The sequence below is a fragment of the Canis lupus genome, chromosome 7 (genome assembly GCF_011100685.1).
Source record: "Canis lupus familiaris isolate Mischka breed German Shepherd chromosome 7, alternate assembly UU_Cfam_GSD_1.0, whole genome shotgun sequence".
NCBI classification, from domain to species: Eukaryota; Metazoa; Chordata; class Mammalia; order Carnivora; family Canidae; genus Canis; species Canis lupus.
In genome coordinates, this window is record NC_049228.1 from 67,575,044 (window position 1) to 67,594,562 (window position 19,519).

Below are 19,519 nucleotides of genomic sequence, written 5' to 3' on the forward strand. Positions count from 1 at the left end.
GTGTTATTTTAGATGAAGAATAAGTAGCAAATTGAATGGGAAACAGCCTTCTACCATTTAGTCATTCTAGAAAACACTTAGTCTATGCATAAATGGCCAAAATAATCGAATCAAGTCATCTACTTAGCCCCAAAGCATTTAATCTGTTATAAATTTTTTGAATAAACTTGTTGCTTGGTGTTGCCATTTCTGTAATATAACTCAGATCATTTCATAGGACAGATGTAGAGGTGCAATTTTAACTATCTGCTGGATCCTAGGGAAAAGACTTTCGAACTATTAGAAACACGCTCTCAGGACATGTCTTGCCTCTATGTGGAACAGCACTCAGATGATTGCACACTTGATCTCAAAAGTAGCATTAGGGCTGGACCAACTATTCTGTGTTCTCTAGGGCTTTTGTTTTTTTCTTTTTCTTTCTTTTTTTTAAGATTTATTTATTTATTTATTCATGATAGACATAGAGAGAGAGAGAGAGAGAGAGAGAGGCAGAGACAGGCAGAGGGAAAAGCAGGCTCCATGCTGGGAGCCAGAGGAGGATTTGATCCCGGGACTCCAGGATCACGCCCTGGGCCAAAGGCAGGTGCCAAACCACTGAGCCACCCAGGGATTCCCCTCTAGGGCTTTTGTTAATGGGATATAGAATCATTCCAGTTCAGACATGCATTCCCTAGAACTGTGAGAGGAGAGAATCCTCCTCATGCCCAAATGGCTGGTGCTCTTGGATTAAAGACCTCTGAAGAGTCTGTCAGCCACTCACAGAGAGCTACACCACTATCGAGATAAAACCTCCATCTCATTGATGAGATGGCTGCTAGAAATCACTGATGAAACACCCCTCCAGTTGGCCCCACAAATGCAAATGCATTTAACACAAATTGAGGATGATGTCCTCTTTTACAGCTTCTAAGAGATGCAGCACTAATATATTCATCTCTAGTATGCAGATGGTACTTGCTCAAAAGGAGGGTACTGCAAGAAGTTAACTAGAATTTGGTGCATTCGACAGAAATTTGGGTTGGTCGTGGTCATCCAATGGACGGGACAGTCTACTTCAGGTGTGCTTTGCTGCCATGGGTGGGAAATTCATCTGGAAAAAACTAGGCATTGAAGGCAGTATCTTGCTGACCAACTCCTTGGGACCCGCTGGCACAGGAGGAACGAGTCAGTAAAGCCTGTGGATGACCATGGTGGTCTGAGCCCAAGGGCTGCTGTGAACCCTTATAGCTGCCTTTTTTTTTTTTTTTTAATCTCTTTAGAAATTCTTCTTTCTTCATCTTTTTTCCCTCTGTTTTAGAAGAACAGGGCAAAAAAACCAAAAAAACAAAAAAACAGGGCAGCTTGGGTGGCTCAGCAGTCTAGCGCCGCCTTCAGCCCAGGGTCTGATCCTGGAGACCCAGGATCGAGTCTCACGTTGGGCTCCCTGCATGGAGCCTGCTTCTCCCTCTGTCTCTCTCTGTCTCTCTCTGTTTCTCATGAATAAATAAATAAAATCTTAAAAAAACTATATTGTTTTATTCTATACATTAAAAAAATAACTGTAACCCTCCCTCCCTCTCACTCACACATACTAGAACTGCCTTCACAGTAATGAGGAAACCAGTCTTTTTTACTTTTCTTTTTTTCGATCATAAAAGAATAAACAGGTAAGTAAGCTTGATGGAGGCACAGAACTGTGATGAGCTAAGGGAATTTTTTTTCAACTTGAGTGCAAATGCCGTGTAACACATGCAGATGGTGAGAGACTGTGGTAAATCACCTGAAATATGTAGCAAGGTCAAGGTCAAAATGGGTTCTATCAGTTTGTGGTCTGCAAAAGGGGGAGGCCAACGACATCACCGCAAAAGAGCTGTGTGTTAAAGGCCCAGAGAGCTGGATATGCACTAATTCCTGGCCACGATGTCCATCAGGACAGCTGGGAGGGGACGGGGTCGGAGGAGGGAGAGGTCAGCGAAGACCCCAAAGCGCAGAGCTCAGCCAGCAGGGAGAGGAGCCCAGTCTCCCGTCTCAGTGACAGGTATGCAGGGTCCCTCCACTGTGTGCCCGAGTCAGCAAAGTCCAAAGTCTCGGCTATGAACAGAGTGGTTCTGATGGCCAGTCCCATAACATATTTCGTAAGCTTGCTGAGTTTACGTGACCTTTGGGGGCCGCCCAATATGGTCTGCAATATGGAGAGGGCAGCTTCGTAAGGCACTCAGCTGACACCAGAGACCATTAAAGTTGCAGCAGAAGCTAACACACAAACCTATCCTGGTCAGCGGTCACTGCCTTAGGGAAAACATTAACAGCAAACGGTTGACTTAATGGAGAGGGGGACAGGGAATCATTGTTGAGTCTCGGCCTGCTGCCGGGCAAATTCCTAGCTACCCTTCAAGACTAATCTCAAAGGCTCACCTCCGTTCTGAAGCTGCCCAACACCCTCCCGGACAAGGAACTAACCCTCTCTCTGGGTAACTTGTACCAGCTTTTTAAAAACTGTCCTTCTCACACTGCATGATCGTTTCTTTTATGTCTGTGTCCCTGAGAAGTTTATTCATTTCTTCTCTGTATATGAGGGACTCTGTCTCCTTTCTGTCTCTGTTATTAAAATTATTTCTCCAGTGCCTGACACATGGGAGCACTTGGGAGAAGTCTGCTATGGAACTGGCTGAGAGCACGACTGAAAGCCAGCCCTGTGAAGAATGGAACCGTGGCCATCCTGGTGGTCTCCACTTAAAATTCAAGAAACATTCCCTTGTTCTTATACACACATATATACACACACCTTTCCTCTCCTTGATAATATTAAAATCTTTCAGTGGGGCAAGATTCATATTTTACATCTAAGGGAGAGCCAACAATGCAGATATCCATGGGAGAGGTACTGCATCACTACCAAAGGTAATCTGTTTCCTTCCTTCTTCCAACTATCATCATTTGGCTTCAGACCCTAATGATCCATTGAAACTGATCTGGCAAAGGTCACCTTTTTGTATTTCTTGGATTTTGTACCTTGTGAATGGACTATGTACTTCAAAACAAAAATCAAACAAATAATCTGTGTTTAAATATTATGGGAAGAAAGCACTTCAGGCAGTGGCTAGCTGAGCAGCTATCTGGGCCTCATGTTCCTTATCTTTAAGAAATGAGGAGCTTCAAGACCACCACTGAGCTCTCACCAACTCTAAGAGGGCTTCACTCACAGCTCAATGTGCCTTCTGCACAACATGCTTTGCCCAGATGACAGCTCTGAAACTGGGCAGCCAGAGGCCCTTATGCCAAGAAGAGCAGTGAACCTGAAACTGCTGGGTGTGAAGTACTTTGAAGAGCTCACTGTGCACATCACAATAAGTCTTGCCACACATGTGCCCATCTATTCCTGTCATGTCCCTCATCTGCCTGCCTCTCTCAGGCAGAGAAACAGGCCCAGATTCCCAGATACTCTTGCAGTCTAACCACTGCAAGGATGCGGACAGAGTTCAGCCACCTTTTCATTTCTTCCAGTGAGACAAATAACCACAAAACATTGTTTTTACTCACCCTGAGCAGTGTAAATACAGAGAAAAGTATGGTCACAACGGAATCTAAGTGAAAATTAAGCATTCTGGAACCTTACAAGGATGCTCAACTCACCAACTTCTGTGCCTTTTCCCAGAGTGAAGGTAATTCCATACCCCTTGAGCCCATCTTCAGCATCGGTCTCTAAGACGACGTAGGCAGCCGAGTAGTCAGGGTCTGTGTGCTGCAGGAAAAATGTGCCCACCCCACCATGCAAACGTGAGAAATCCAAAGGTGCACCTCAGGACATCACATCCGATTAGAAAACACAACAGGGGATATACAAGAAGAGCTCCAGTCAGAAGGAAGCCTTGGTGTAACCCCAAAGGAAATGGAGGAGTTCTGAATAGACAAAGGGGAAAGTCTTCCTAAGGGATTCATTTTTTTTTTTTTTTTTAACCAGGGCAATGTGTACATTTTTAGTGACAGTTTGCAATTATGCCTCCTCTCATGATCAGCTAAGATTTTAATCCAGGAGTTTTTGCCCAAGCTACCTCTGCCAGGTCTCTGCACAGAGCTGTATTCACAAGCAGCCTCCAGTGGAGGCAGCCAAGGCTTCAGAAAGCCTCACTGAAAATTAGACTTATCTCCGCTGCAGCCTGTAGCAGGGCTGAAAGGATAATAGCGCTGGTTCAGAGGAGGTCAGTGGGGGAAAACAAAGTATTAAAACCTCAAGACAAAGTAGCCTACTTTTTATTTTGTTCTCTTTTTTAACTTTCCTTTAAAAAAATATTTTATTTATTTGAGAGAGTGAGCAAAAAGGAGCAGGGTGAGGGGCAGAGGGAGAAGCAGACTCCCTGCTGAGTAGGGAGCCCACTGCTGAGAGGCAGGATGTGGGGTAGGGCATGGGGCTCGATCCCAGGACTCTGACTGTGGGTTCACCACCTGAGCCGAAAGGCAGACACTTAACTGACTGAGCCACCCAGGTGCCCCTTCACTTTCTACTATCATATGGTATTTTGCGAAGTGTTTACTGAGCGACTACTATGAAACTCAACACTACCTGTTGATATGAGGGATGCAGAAGTGGAAAACCAATCTGTCTCTAGAGACTTCTCAGAGTGGGGAGAAGAATCCAACATGCAAGAACCAAGTGAGGACAATTGCTATGACAGTGCAAGGTCATGCATGGCTATGTGGTCAGTCAAGTACCATAGAAGAGCAAAGAGGAAGCAGGGGACTAAGCCACTTGGATGGGCAAAGGGACAAGGGAAGGCACGGGGCAAGGGAGAACAGGATCAAAATCCCGCGCCTTGTGAGACAGAAGTGAAAAGGCCCCCGGGGGGAACCAGGTGGCAAGAGAATGAAGACAAGACTGGATAGGTAGGTAGTGTGGGGCAGGTGATGGAGAGCGCCGAAGGCCAGGCACAAGGTCTGAATGCGTCAGTAAGGAATGGAGGATGCAACTTTGATGAATTTTGCATAGGGTGATGATAACCAATTACTGGTTTTATTGTTATTATTCTGATTACTACACAATATTTGTTGTTCTGGCACACTATTTGAAAAGTGACTCCATTGAATTTAATCCTCACAACAATATTATAATGTAGGTACTATTATCCCTATCTGACAGATAAGGAAACTGAGTTTAAAGAGGCAGAACTTAAACCCCTGTGTTCAGGGAAGGGGAGGCACACATGGTAGACAGGAGGCCTCTGTCTGGCATCAAAGCCTTGTGGAGGGCATTCGGTGTGAAGGGTTGCTGAGCACTAGCTGTGTATCAGAGACTGTACAGTTTGCTGAGGTGACACAGACACATCTGCCCTTCAGAAAATTATAGTGTAGAAGCCATGGTTACAGAAACTCTAATAACATGAGAACACAGTAAGTCTCTCGGAGAGATACAAACTGTGGGAGGCCGGCAGAGTGCTGGATGCACTTGAAGTTGCAGGAGGCTTTATGATGAAAATAGAATGTGAGCTGGTCGGTTGGTTGAGGATGGGGAACTTTCCAGCAGTGGGAGAGGGCATGAAGGACCTGGGACGGAAGGACAACTTAGGTGACCATGGCAGTGAAGAGACAGAAATGGGAAAGACTGGAGTGTATTAAGGGTTGGTGACACCCTGGTTTGGCCACTGGGTTCTTGAGAGGGAAGATCCAGAAATGAGATCTGGGAATCACTGGCATACAAGTGGGCACTGAAGCTGTGCACACAGAGGGGGTCTTACTGGGAGTGGACAATGAGACAGGAGGGCCCTTGAGGCCTTCACCGAGGAAAGAAGGGGGCCAGTATAGGAAGCATCGGCATCAGCCAGGATGCAGAGTGAGAGCAGAAAGAGGAGGCAGCCGACAATGTGACACCCAAACTAGGAGAAAGGACCCTGGGAGTAGAAATAACAAAGTCAATCCCAAGACAAAGAAGGAGACAGAAGGTGATTTCAGATGAAGGAGGAAGTAAGTGTAAAGGTCGGAGCCAACAGGGATGAACCAGTAATTTAGAGTTTGGTGGGGAAGGAGCAGACACAGAAGGAAGAAGAGAGGTTAGGGTCAAGGAAAGGTGATTCCAAAGTGGGAATCCTTGTCTAGATGGGATAGACACAGAATCACCAGGAAAAGAGATGGAGGAAGAAAACACTGGAGATGGAAGGGATGGGGACAGGGTGAGGGTGGGCTCGGCAGTCAGGAGGGTGGGACACAGCAGAAGAGATTTGACAGGACTCACAGAATAAAGGGGAAATAAAGAGGGCTGTTTTGGAGACCGATGAGTGGAGATGGGGCCCATGGTGCCTTTGTCTCCAGTCTTCTCGGTGATGCAGTGGGCACCCCCTCTAACTTCTGGGGGTGCAGGAATGGGAGCCGGAGGAGGGAGAGTGGTCCCGGAGCACAGCCACTCCCAGGAGCTCCGCAGACAATGAGGAAAGGAGAGGAAAAGTACAGCTGGCAAGTGGTGGGGGAGGTGGGGGAGGTTGGGGGGGAGGTAAGCTGGGCTGTGAGCCCACAGCCCTGGAGTTGTCTGGAACTTTGATGAGTGCCTCGACAAGCAAGCAAAGTTTAAGTACAATAAGGGTCTGAGAACTCCCATTTCCTAAAAGGCCGATAAAAAAAAAATCACAGCTGGAATCCTTTTACAGATTTAGGGACAGTTTCAGGACTCTTTCATGAAAATATCCTGCTTCTGATCAGGAAGGCTCACGCTGCTGCTAAGTGCTGAACAGAGCTGAACTGCTGAGTTCAGCACGCCAGGAGGGCTTGGGAAGCAATACGACCAAGAACTGCAAAGTCGCACCTTCTATTTAGAAAGCACATGAGAATCGGCACACAACAACCCCCGTATCTCTGGAAGATATAAATATAAGTATTTATGAGAGTGCGATACAGGTTATCAGATGACCTCTCCTGATCCTGAGGTCATAAATGACTCAAGGACCAGAAACAAGTTCCATTTCTTAAATTATCCTACTTAAAAGCCAGGCTACTTTAACACTTCACAAATTCAAAGCAGAGAAAAATGTAGACCAGAGCCTCTTCGACTTCCGTTTCCTCATATGTAATAAGTAATTATGGCCAATATTTTTTGATGGCTTCCTCTGTGTCAGGCACTTTACAGGCATCCCATTTAATCCTTGAAGCAGATATGATTATGCCCATGTTACTGATAAAACCAAAGCTGAAGAGAGATTAAGTGGCTTACCTATAGCTGCTACACGTCAGAAGGGCAAAGTGGTTGCATTAGGTCAGGTGTTTGAATTTTACAAGCCGGTGAAATCCCAAACATTTATTTGGAGATCCACAAAGGATTGCCAACTGGGAGTTTTTTCTAAGTCATTTAACATAATACAAGAAGGAACACGAAGATTTTAAAAATCGCGAATAATTTAATCTTAGGATAAAGGACAGACTTTCAAATGTAATAGCTTTGTTTAGTCAGCATTTTTTACGATACTTTTTTTTTTTTTTTTTTTTTTTTTTTTTAATATTTCAAGGGGCGCCTGGGTGGCTCAGTCCCTTGAGCGGCTGCCTTCTGCTCAGGTCCTGATCCCAAGGTCCTGGGAGGGAGCCCTGCATCAGGCTCCCTGCTCAGCGGGGAACCTGCTCCTCCCTCTCCCTCTGCCATTCACCCTGCTTGTGCTCTCTATCCCTCTCTCTCAAATAAATAAATAAAATCTTAAAAACATATATTTCAAGTACACAAAGAGTATAGGTAATGTAATGATATCTGTGTCCTCCACCCACTTAGCCAACCAAGAGAAGGCGAATTAGAGTCCTCTGGTATTCATTCCCCTCTCTCCACACAGGTACCCGTAACCATATCCTAACGTGGATGCTTTTCACTTCCCAGCATTTGTTCATACATTCATTACAGACCCATGTAATTCTGTCTCCCTGGTGGACTGAGAGGGGCAGTGAGGATCCAGTGGGTGAGGCCCTCGGGGAGACCCAGTACAGAACTCCTTCCTAGATTTGAGAGCCACTGCACTAGACCGTGGTAGGGATGGGGGGTGTCCCTCCACGGTCGATAAGCAAGCACACCCTTCAGTATTTAGAAGGCTCTGTGCCTTGACCGCATCTCCAACGGCTGGCCGGCATGTGCCTCTCTACAGTGACAAATCCTTTCTAGCAACGTTTTCAGGCAATTTCATGAGAGCTCCCCTCCCGTGCGCAACGGCAGGGTGACTCCATTTCACAGATGGGCCCAAATGCCCAGGGAGGTTGGCGTCTTCTCTAGGTCGGTCACTCAGCGAGTTGCGGAGGGGGCAGCCCACCGCCACGAACCCCACCAAGGAGTCAGTGCAGAAGCAGTCGGGATGTGCCCTGGGGTCGCGTGGCTGGGGGTCCAACAAGAGCATTTCGCTGTTGCTGCGTATTACTCATCCTGCCAATTACAGCAAAATGCATTTCGTAAATTTAACAACAGGAAATGTTAACGTCAACAAGGAGAAAGCTAAGAACAGAAAGAAAGCAAGCCCAGGAGGGTGGAGAGTTTCTGGTTCCTTGGATCCCCCTTCTCGGCCTCCCCCGCTGCAAGAGCAGCAGTCCAAAGCCGGGAACCTGCGCGACCCGCCGGGCTCCCCGCGCCGACCAGGGCGCCCGGGGCGGCTCAGCGCTTACCATGGCGTCGGAGCCGTGGCCGCCCAGCGACGTGGGGAAGCGCACGTCGCGCACCAACAAGCTGCAGATCCTGCCCCGCACCATGTCTCTGCGCGCCCGGGGCTGCCCGCGGGGCCCCGCGAGCGGCGGGAGGGGCGGAGCCCGCCTCCGCGGGCGCTGATTGGCTGCGCGGGCGCACCGAGGGGCGGGGCGGTCGGCTTCCCGCCCCGCCCCCCGGGCCCCGGGCCCGCCCCGCCCCGCCCCGCCCCGCCCCAGCGCGGACTCGCTCGGGGCCGCGGTGCACGGAGACCTGGGGGACGTTCCGCGCGGCCTCGGCGCCCCGGCGGGCCCCCGCTCCGCCCGGCCTGGAAACTCCTGGAAGTAACCGTCCGGGAGCGGCGCCCGAGAGGAAGGAGCGGGGTCTGACTACAGTTTGATCGCCTGGAGCCACAGTTGGGCCCCGAGCTCCAGGCTTGAGCTGAGGCAGCGGTGCAGCCCGGGGAGACGCTATAAAATCTTAGGTGTGGGACGCCCGGGTGGCTCAGTGGTTGAGCGTCTGCCTTTGGCTCAGGGTGTGATCCCGGGGCCCTGGGATCCAGACCCCCTCGGGCTCCCTGCAGGGAGCCTACTTCTCCCTCTGCCTGTGTCTCTGCCTCTCTCTCATGAATTTTTTTTTTTTTAAATCTTAGATGTCTTTCTTTAAGTGACCTCAGCCCCAGGTTGCTACCTGATAAATTAAGAAACAAGTCATCATGTATTACACCCCTTCTGATGCAGTTACCTGCAATTTAGTACGTTTAAATACGTTACCTCCTACCGTCCAACTCTGCAAGGTCATTTCCATTTTACTCGTTAAGAAATGGGACTCAAAGAAATTAGGTGGTTTAAGTGAGGCCACACAGCTAGTTAGGTTAAATGGTAGAGTGTTCTGGCTGCAAATCCTGGGCTCTGTCCTCTGGACTGGGACTCTAAGAGGGAACATGGTAAAAGCTAAGGAGGCACACTGATCCTTTGCTTTCAGGTGCAGCACACCCCCTTTTATATCTTGTGGGGAATGCTTTGAAGAATAAATGAAATGTTTGGGAAGCACTGCTGTAGCTGTTATTCTATCAATTTGTGTCTCTGTGGGTAGGGCAGGCATATCTTCAGGGATGCTCACATCACCTCTGCTCCCCAAGGATGCATATAACCCTGCTGGATGAATTCCTTTGGCTTAAGGCTGCAGATCTGGGTCAACTTAAATGCCTACTGAGGCTGGGTGGGCCCCCACGGCAAATAGGAGGGAGTGAAGCAACAGGGCACTATGACTGCAGCTAAGGGCCTTTGCTGTCTGAAAGAAGTAGCCAGTCAGCTCCAGTTTTCATTTTCCCACAGAAGTCTGAAATCCAAATGTTAAGTCTTTTTCCCTGTCCTGCTCTACCCACCTGTGTGTGTGTGGCTGGAATATATGCTCAATTTTTTTCAAAATGGGTCTATAGCTTGGTTAATAAATTCTAAGTACTTTGTATTCTAAAGATGTCTTTTTTCTTTTCTATTTGAATGTTGGTTTTACTATATAAAAGTCTTAGTTCAAACTAATACTTTAGTGTTAAAGTACCATTTTTTTTTTCTCCAGAAGACAGGGGTGTGGGAGGGACACAGAGGGAGAGAATCTTAAGCACACTCCATGCCCAGTGTGGAGTCTGACATGAAGCTCCATCTCACAATACTGAGATTATGACCTGAGCTGAAATCCAGAGTCCAATGCTTAACCAACAGCCTCCTAGGGGCCCCTGAGTCCCATTCTTTAAAAAATAAGGTTTTCCCCTCTCTAGGAAATGTTTGGGTTTTCTCTTTGTGGCTTTAAAATATCACTATTTGGGACTCCTGTGTGGCTCAGCAGTTGAGCATCTGTCTTCAGCTAAGGACGTGATCCTGGGATCTGGGATCAAGTCCAGCAACCGGCTCCCTGCGAGGAGCCTGCTTTTCTCTCTGCCTGTGTATTTGCCACTCTCTCTGTCTCTCATGAATAAATAAATAATAAAATCTTCATATATATATATATATATATATATATATATATATATATATATATATATATACACACTTACACATACACACACACCACTACTTATGTTGAGGATTAATTTGAAAATTATGTTCTGCAACTGAGGGACCCTTTCAACCAGAAGCAATATAGTTCTCTGGAAGAATTTTCTCTATTTTAATAGTTCTTCCTCTTTTCTAAAAAAGATTTTATTTATTCATTCATGAGACACACACAGACAGAAAGAGGCAGAGACATAAGCAGAGGGAGAAGCAGGCTCCCTATAGGGAGCCCAATCTTGATTCCAGGACCTGGGGATCACGACCTGAGCCAAAGGCAGACACTCAACCACTGAGCCAACCAGGTGTCCCCAATCTTTTTTTCTTCATCTGGAATTTAATTGGCCTGATACTGAACTTCTGAATCTATTATCCATACTTAAAAAAAAAAAAAAAAACAACTTTTGGACTCTATTCTTTTGTACTGAATTCTGGATATATTCCTTAGCTTAATATTCCATCTCAGATTTGATCTCCAACTGTGTTCTTTTACTCACCCCAACTTTTGTCCTTTGGTGTTGGATTATTTTTCTTCCCTTTTAAAGTTCCAAATTTTCTTTCTCATAGTACAGTTGTCCCCTCTTACCATCAGGGAACACATTCCAAGATCCCCCCTGCAAATGGATGACTGAAACCACACCAAACCTTATATATACTATGTTTTTTTCTATACATACATACCTATGATAAAGTTTAACTTACAAATTAGGCACAGTAAGAGATTAATAACTAATACTAGAATTATATCAATACATTAAAGTTATGTGAACATGGTCTCTCAAAATATCTTTACTGTACTCACCCTTCTTGTGATGCTGTGAGAGAAAATGTCTACATGATGGTGTGAAATGATTTGGATGACTAGGCATTTTCGCAGTATGTTAGGCTATTGACCTTCTGAGGATTCACCGGGAAGAATGCTTCTGGTCAGCAGGCTGACCACAGGTGACTGAAATCAGGGAAAGCAAAACCAAAACCACAAATGAGGAGATCAGTGTACCTTCACCCTTTTTGAAAAAAATGGGATGCCATAGCTTCTCAAAACAAAGTTTTCATTTGTTTCCTCCATTAAGTTTGATTCCTCAAGTGTTAGTTCTTGGTTAATTTCTTTTATGGTGCTAATATTCTTCACATTAGTGTTCATATGCCCACTATTCTTTATATGCCTGTTAATACTTATTTTTTTAAAAAAATATTTTATTTATGAGAGACAGAGAGGCACAGACACAGGCAGAGGGAGGAACAGGCTCCATGCAGGGAGCCTGATGTGGGACTAGATCCCAGGTCTCCAGGATCGTGCCCTGGGCCAAAGGCAGGCGCCAAACCGCTGAGCCACCCAGGGATCCCCTGCCTGTTAGTATTTATTATTGAGAATCACATTTTGCCTTTCTGTGAAGCTAGTACTTGAAGACCTGTCTCTGGTGATTGTGGAAGAGGGGGGCATGTGGCAGCACAGGTATAGAAGTAGTTTTTCTTCTAGGTGAGGTGGCTCGTGTTCCTTCTGAGCTTTCAGAGTCATGTTCAGGGCTGGATCCCAGAGGTAAATATCAGAATAAACTAATCCATTTTCTGTTTTCCTTGTGGTAATCTGGGTTTACTTTAGGATTTGCTTGCTTTCTTCACTAGCCCCTGGATTCCATCCAGGACTCACCCAGGGCAAACTGTGAACTTTGTTTGGAAAACTGTTAGTACTGTTATCAGCTTACTATACCAGGACAGGTCTACCCTGCTATTCCAAATGTTGCCCTCTAATTTAATGACCCTAAAAACAAAAACCAACAAACCCACTATAATAGCCATGCTCTTTCTAGTGAAAATAAGATAACAAGGACAGGATTTATACTACCATCTTAGATGGCTAGAAAACCAGCTCAAATATTTGGAAGAAAGGACTTCAGGCAATGGACCATAGGGAGACCATACTCATCATCTCCAAGACTAGGGAAACAATGCACCCTACAATTGTACCAAATCACGGTCTACAGGCTATAGTGCAAAGGCAGTGAAGGGGAAAGGGGAGGAGGCAGGCCCCCAAAAGAGCGCTGCAGTGTTACTGAGCTGAAGACGAAAATTAGTGTTTATTTTTATTAGCCCAGGGCCAATGTGGAGGTAGAGAACAGAAGAACCCCTTCTAATCTTTGGCTGAACACTAACAGGCACATGAATGAGAAAAATTTGAGAAAGAGACACAAGGAAAAACAGGGAAGAAAATTATTGGCGGTTACACAGGATTAGGAATAGCACCTGTTCCTGATAAAAAAAAAAAGATCTGGTAGTAATACATGGAGCATTAGGTAGATTCCTCAATAGGGCAGAGGAAAAATCTTCCAAGATTAAAGACTGCTTTGGACTGAGCTTTAATGAAAGGACTTAGCTTGAAAGGATTCAATGATTCCAACTAAATAATAGACAAAACAATCCCTAAGGTTGCACAGGGCTTCAAATAATTCCTGTCCCCACCAGCCAGAGTAGAAAATGGCATGAAATCAAAATTCAATATTATTTAAAAGAATATTTTAAAAATTTCAGCAACCTAAAACTGTAATTTATAGTGATTAGTACCCAGTCAAATTACTGGGAATATATAAAAGTAGGAACAGACAATCCAGGTGAAAGTACAACAGAAACAGACCCAATAGTCCCAATATCAAGTTAAAAACCTTCAGGATGGTAGAGAACATTGTAACCATAGTGAAAAAAGGAATGAAAGATATAAAGAAAAAAAATGAAAGCTAGTATTTCTGAGATTTAAAAAAAATACTGTAATACTGTATGGGATTGAAAGCAGAATAGACACTACAAAAAAAAAAGACAATGCTCCAGGAACCCCTAGGTGGCTCAGCAGTTGAGTATCTGCTTTTGGCTCATGGTGTGATCCCAGGGTCCGGGATCGAGTCTTTTCAATACAAAAATATGTCATAAACAGGCTAGGAAGACTGATTTGAAAGATGTTAATTCTTAGCAAATTATAAGCACAACCTAATCCTAACCAAAATGTCACTTGAATTTTTTGGGAATATGAAAAATAGACTCTAAACTTCATCAAGAATTTGCCAGAATACCAATTTAAAAAAAGAAGAAAAGGAATAGCATAGAGAACTTGTTCAATTATTAAAATGCATTATCAAGTGATTAACAATTACAAGTGTTGAGGGAAGAATGGCAAGTTAATTGAAAACAGATGTGTGTAAATATGTGCATAGTAAGATCTCAAAGTAATGGGATGGGAATGAATTAACCAATAAATGGTGCAGGAAAAATTAACTACACAGGACAAAATCATGCTAGACCCTTAAAAGTCACATTTATACCCAGATAATTTAAGAGACATATAAAAAAGAAAAGCATAAAATATTAATAGATAAGATGAATATTTAATCTTGGGATGCAAAAGACTTTTTAAGTAATAATAAAGGAGATTTTACAACATACAAATGTACAACTTAAATGTGAAAAAATTACATGCAAACTTAAAAGGCAAACAGCAAACTAGAAAAACATTCTTAAACCGAGGAACTATACTACACCATATAAAAACATTTAATATACGTCTACTAAATGATGTGTTTGTTCATTAAATGTACTATTCTGAAATCATTAGGGAAAAACAAAGCTAATTATTTTAGATAATTGTAAAAGACAATAATATTACCTTATTGAAAATAAATGCTTTAGATTGGCCATTCATAATTTAGTATAACTTTATTTTCATTATACCTATAATAGAAGAGTAAAACACACACAGAAGTAAGGCTCACATATTTTTCATTTTTAGAAAATTAAGTCCCTTGTGGCCAAAAGTGGTCTTTTATATTATATCCTTCACTGTGAATAGCTTCACTCAAATAACCTAGGTTTTGCTGTATGATTGATACATTAACTGTAGTTGCTGGTATAATTAAAAAAAAAAAAAAGAACTTGTAAAAATGTCACTCACCTGACATGGATTATTAAACACATAAAATCAGATCATTACTGAACTCATTCTAATAAAGAATTGAAAAAAAAAAGAACTGATTTAACTCTGCTCAAGAGTTATAACTGAACACTTTTTTCCTAATGGAAGAACAAATTCAGAATATGCTATAAATACCAATTTAAAAAACAAAAACTGATGAGAAAATATGAATAGTGGCTGAAAAGATAAATGGGTACATTCAATAAGAATCTTTATTTCAATTATCCACAAAACAATATTATAATACCTTATAAAAATATTAAGTTTTAGGCTACCATTATCCATTAAAAAAAGAGTTTGTGTTAAAAGGTTGTTTTTGCCAACTTTCTTTTCTGGTGACGGTTAAGTTCCACATTAAGACACTGAAGACGAAAAGCTGCTGGGGAAAAAAAATCTTCAAATGTAGAAAGTTGTTTATTTTTCTTGGCAATTTAAAAATACATAACCATTTTAACTGAATACACATTAAGTTAGTGTTTTATTTCCTTACTATACAATTGATATAAGGAACTGCTCCATTTAGTTAAAACCTAATGAATACCATCAACTTTTCCTGACTTATTTTTCTGAACATAATTAGTACATAATTTTGCTATCCTTTTCAAATGCTTAAAAAATTATAGTATCATAGTTCACATAAAGCCCTTTAAAAATCAGATGGCCCAGGTTGTAGATGTCAGCATGTCATTTTTTTACATTTAAAAATGATGACAGCAGTCTTCTTTGGAAGACCCTCTTGGAAGAGAGATTCAATACTAAACAGGTTACGTAAACATTAGAAATCTCCACAACTTTTAGTACCAGAACAATTACCAACTTGCATGAAGCTCATTTGTCACATTTTAAAATTGCCTGAATTTCAACACAGTTACCATGGCACAGAATTTTAAACTTAATGAGGAAAATGGATAAGTGATGGTAGTTAAAAAATTATAATTCTAGGGGTTGTTGGTTTTCAAGATCACAGTGGAACTACAGTAGGGTTAGGGGTTGTGAACAGGGCAAGTACATGATAAAGCTCACTGATAAGATTCAACCATTTTTCTTGAATAAATGTTGATGGGGGAAAAAAGGAATCATAATTCTAAAATATGGGAACCTGACGCATTGCTTTAAAAGTGTGACTATAAAAAATATTTTAAGACATAAATACCAAACTTTTGTCAGATTCACCTTTGCTACACTTAAACTAGTAATGATGCCATTCACATTCATATTTTGGAATTTCTTTTTGAGTCAGTCATAAAATTTTTGGAGTTTTACTTCTATGCTCTGAATGGGCAAAGCCTGTCCCTCCTTCCCACCACTATTGTTATTCTCAATAAAGTATTCCTCCTCAAATCAACTAAATTCTGAAAAGGGAAAAAATGATCAGCATTAAGTACATTTAAAAAGTTAATGCAGATTTAAACACAGATTTGAAAACTGGAGTTCTAAAACTTTTGCATAAAAGCTGTATCACTGGAATTAGTGGGAAGCCCTAACTTAGCTATTTGAGGCAGTAACACTCATTTAGTGTTTATGTTAAGTAAGATTAGTTTTAGTCATACCTGTAACTCTTAAAATCTCACAAAACAGGAGCTTTGAGTGCCAGCAAAGCCATTTTGTCACTCCTTAACACTAAGCATAGCATTCCATTCCTCTACCTGTAGAATTTTCACATTTTCTTTCCTCATATTTCTTTTAAATATTTTCCTCTTTGTCAGTCTATATTCAGGAAGAGCAAAAGTGCATTCAAGTCCCTGATCTAGTGATACTTTATATTTGTGGCACCCATCACCATAAGTACATACTAGAAATATCTCACAGTACCAGTCTATTTTTTAAAAAGGACTGTTTAAATGCCAGGTCTTATTTTTTCATGCTATCTATAGATAAGATGATTTCCCCTTGGATTGGACAGTACACAACTTCAATTATATACTGCCTTAAAAAAAAATCAATGCAATCTTATAAAAGATTAACTCACTTCCTAGTTACCTTCATTATTCTAAACTGAGCTAATCAGAAAATGATTAAAGTGAAAAATTTCTTCTACTTTCCAGTTCCATGAGTGTATTAACATAGTGCATTATACTTTCAAATGTCACTACTGGAGTCTAACATTTAATCAAGTTTTAGATGCTGTTTATATTCCTTTTTGCTTCTAAAAACCTGGTGCATTTCCATGCAAAAGAAAGCAAATATTAATAAGATTGCATATTAACTGTTCAACTTAGAAAAAACTTGTGAGAACAATGAATGGAAGAATCTTTCAAAACTGGAATGGACTTGTTTGGTCCCATGAAGTTAACTTTAGGTTTTATTATCGTATAAGTATTTTTATCTCCCAAGTTTTGTCAATAATGATAGACAATTTTCTCTTATAAACTCTGAGTTTGGGGAATAAAAGAAAGGAAGTGATTCATAAAGAAGTAGCCTTGGTGCTCTTCACTGTCATGCTATCACTCACACTGTCATCAATATCATAACTATACTTTCTTTGGACCCTGAAAAAGTTGGAAAATTCATCATTGGTATTTTAGAGTTTAACACTTGGAAAAAAAAAGTGGTTTGTGCAACCATGTCTGGAATTCCAGTTTACCATTAAAAACATGCAGAGTGAAGAAGACTTTCTTCTTTTGATTCCCGTATGTAAAGTAAGGAAGTCTACACAAGTTCTTTGCATTTTGGCAGATTTGTGCATATAAAAGGCTACTTGTATTATAAATTTTCTCCTGGCTGGTACTGTGGCTCTGTAGCAGTGAAGTAGTCTTCCAAGAAGGACTGAATATATTCAAATGTTGGTCTTTCATCAGGGTCCTTCTTCCAACAAAGATTCATCAATTCATGTAGGGATTCTGGACAGCCCTGAGGGCAAGGCATCCTGTATCCTCGTTCCACCTGTTCTAGTACTTCACGGTTTACCATACCTAACACACAAGATTCAAACATTAAGAAGAGTGATCCCAAACACCACTAGCAAAACAGAACAAATCCCCTAGCCACTAACTGATTCAAAGTATAGTAAGTTTATTTAAAGAAAGGATTCTTTCAACAAAAAAATAAATTTTAAATGTCAAGTATATCAAGAGCTTAGAAAATGCTAATCTGTTTTTCAACATGTTTATTTTTTTCATTCCACCTACAAAAAAGCCAACCCAATTTGGTTAATGAGAATTTAGAGTACTACTTTAAAGTACTGATACTTTGATATTAACCATTTACAAGGACCAAATTTGGGTGAGGGACAGTGGCAAGACAATGTCTGAAAGAATTCCAAACAAATTCAGAAGAAAGTTCTGGTCCTGTTTTGCTTAATGTATGAATTATGTAACTATATGGATGCACTTCCCTGAAACAGTTTCCTTATCTACTATCACCTGTTTGCCTTTCTTGAAGTTATTATACACAATTCCTTTCTTGTATTCCTTTATAATCCTGCCCCCATCAGTAGCTCACCCTGTGTTATGATAGGCTAAGTATACCCCCCAATTATTGGGGGGTGGGAGGTGCTGGGGAGATGACTCAAAATATTATTTAAGACATACTTATTATCTGAGAGAATAGTAGAGATAAAAAGTCCTTTTGGAAATGGTACTGAGAAAGCTGAGGTTAATGTGGGGCATACCTCCTGTGTTTGCCCTATTCAAGGATTGTGATTCTCAAAGGCTGCTGTCCATCCAATGCCAAAATAATGAGAGAGAGGGAGGAAAGAGAGAAGAAATATAGGCCTTTCTCCCCCTTACATTTTTTGCTCTTAATAAACTCCAGTTAAGGCTCTTTGGATAACCAAGAGCTAAAATGAAATGCAAGCTTACCTGGGTATGGTACTCTGCCCTTTGTTACCAGTTCTGTCTGTAGAATTCCAAATGACCATACATCAGACTTGATCGTAAATCGACCATATAGTGCAGCCTCAGGAGCTGTCCATTTGATTGGAAACTTTGCACCTAAAACAATGACCATCTTGCTTAAGTAAATTGCTTTTAGGAATCTATTTTTGTAAATATGGCATAAACGGGCTAATCTTCTATTAATATCTTAATTGTATGTGTCATCAACAACAAATTCTTCAAAGGTACCAGATACGTGGGAAAAATTCTTTAAAATGTGTATTAAAATAAATTATTTCTCCCTGATAAATCAAAGACATAAAAAAAAAAACAAATAAATATTGTGAGGACAGGAAAATGTTCAAAAAATAGAGGAACAGAGGGGTGCCTGGGTGACTCAGGTGATTGAGCATCCAACTCTTGCTCTGCTCAGATTTTGATCTCGGGATCATGATTTCAGGCCCTGTACTGGGCTCCACGCTGGGCATGAAGCCTCTTTAAGAAAAAGGAAAAAACAGACGTATAAACTCTAATAAGCAACTAAAAACATGATTATAGGATCTATAACTTTTAATGAAGTCTAGCACCTAGTAGCTATAGCAAACTATAGCAAACTATTGGTTGATGAGGGCAGTCTGTTGGATTCTAACTTTAAAAGCCTATATTTACTCAAATACGTAGTGTATGCTTTTTATACAGCAGACATTTGCCAATCATTATGAGAGACATAAAAACACAGCCTTTGTGAAGCTCAGACATTTAGAGTGAAAATAACATTATAGATGCCTTACATTCTTATTATATATATGTTGTGAAATAGTTCTTTAGATGTTCAGAAAAACAGATCAATTTTCACTTACAGTTACAAACAGTTTCATTTAAAGAGCAGCAGCTAGGGGCACCTGGTAGCTTCAGTCTGTTCAGTCAGTTAAGCATCTGACTCTTGATTTCAGCTCAGATCAATTCTCAGGGTTGTGAGATTGAGCCTCAAGTCAGGCTCCATTCCTAGTAGGAGGCCTACTTAAGATTCTCACTCTGCCTCTCCCTCTGTCCCTCCTCCTGTCTCTCTCCCTCAAAAATAAACAAATAAAAT

At 41.8% G+C, this 19,519-nt stretch overlaps 2 protein-coding genes across 3 annotated transcripts in view; both read right to left on the bottom strand.

Annotated features, from left to right (window-relative positions):
* Window positions 1–8,729, bottom strand: part of ENOSF1 (enolase superfamily member 1) — a 29,300-nt gene extending 20,571 nt beyond the window's left edge. Inside the window, exons 1-2 of one of the 2 annotated variants that reach the window (XM_038543701.1) lie at window positions 8,590–8,729; window positions 3,613–3,721 (exon numbers count right to left, since the gene is read on the bottom strand). In XM_038543701.1, the coding sequence (XP_038399629.1) occupies window positions 3,613–3,721; window positions 8,590–8,673 (193 nt within the window). In that variant the 5' untranslated portion in view covers window positions 8,674–8,729. Of the gene's footprint in view, window positions 1–3,612; window positions 3,722–8,589 lie in introns of those variants that run through there. The other variant, XM_038543702.1, reaches the window with a different exon arrangement.
* Window positions 8,730–14,007: 5,278 nt separating this feature from the next.
* YES1 (YES proto-oncogene 1, Src family tyrosine kinase) overlaps window positions 14,008–19,519 on the bottom strand; it is a 65,735-nt gene continuing 60,223 nt past the window's right edge. The window contains 2 exon segments of the mRNA NM_001003239.2: window positions 14,008–17,523; window positions 18,412–18,543. Of these exon segments, the coding sequence (NP_001003239.2) occupies window positions 17,315–17,523; window positions 18,412–18,543 (341 nt within the window). The 3' untranslated portion in view covers window positions 14,008–17,314.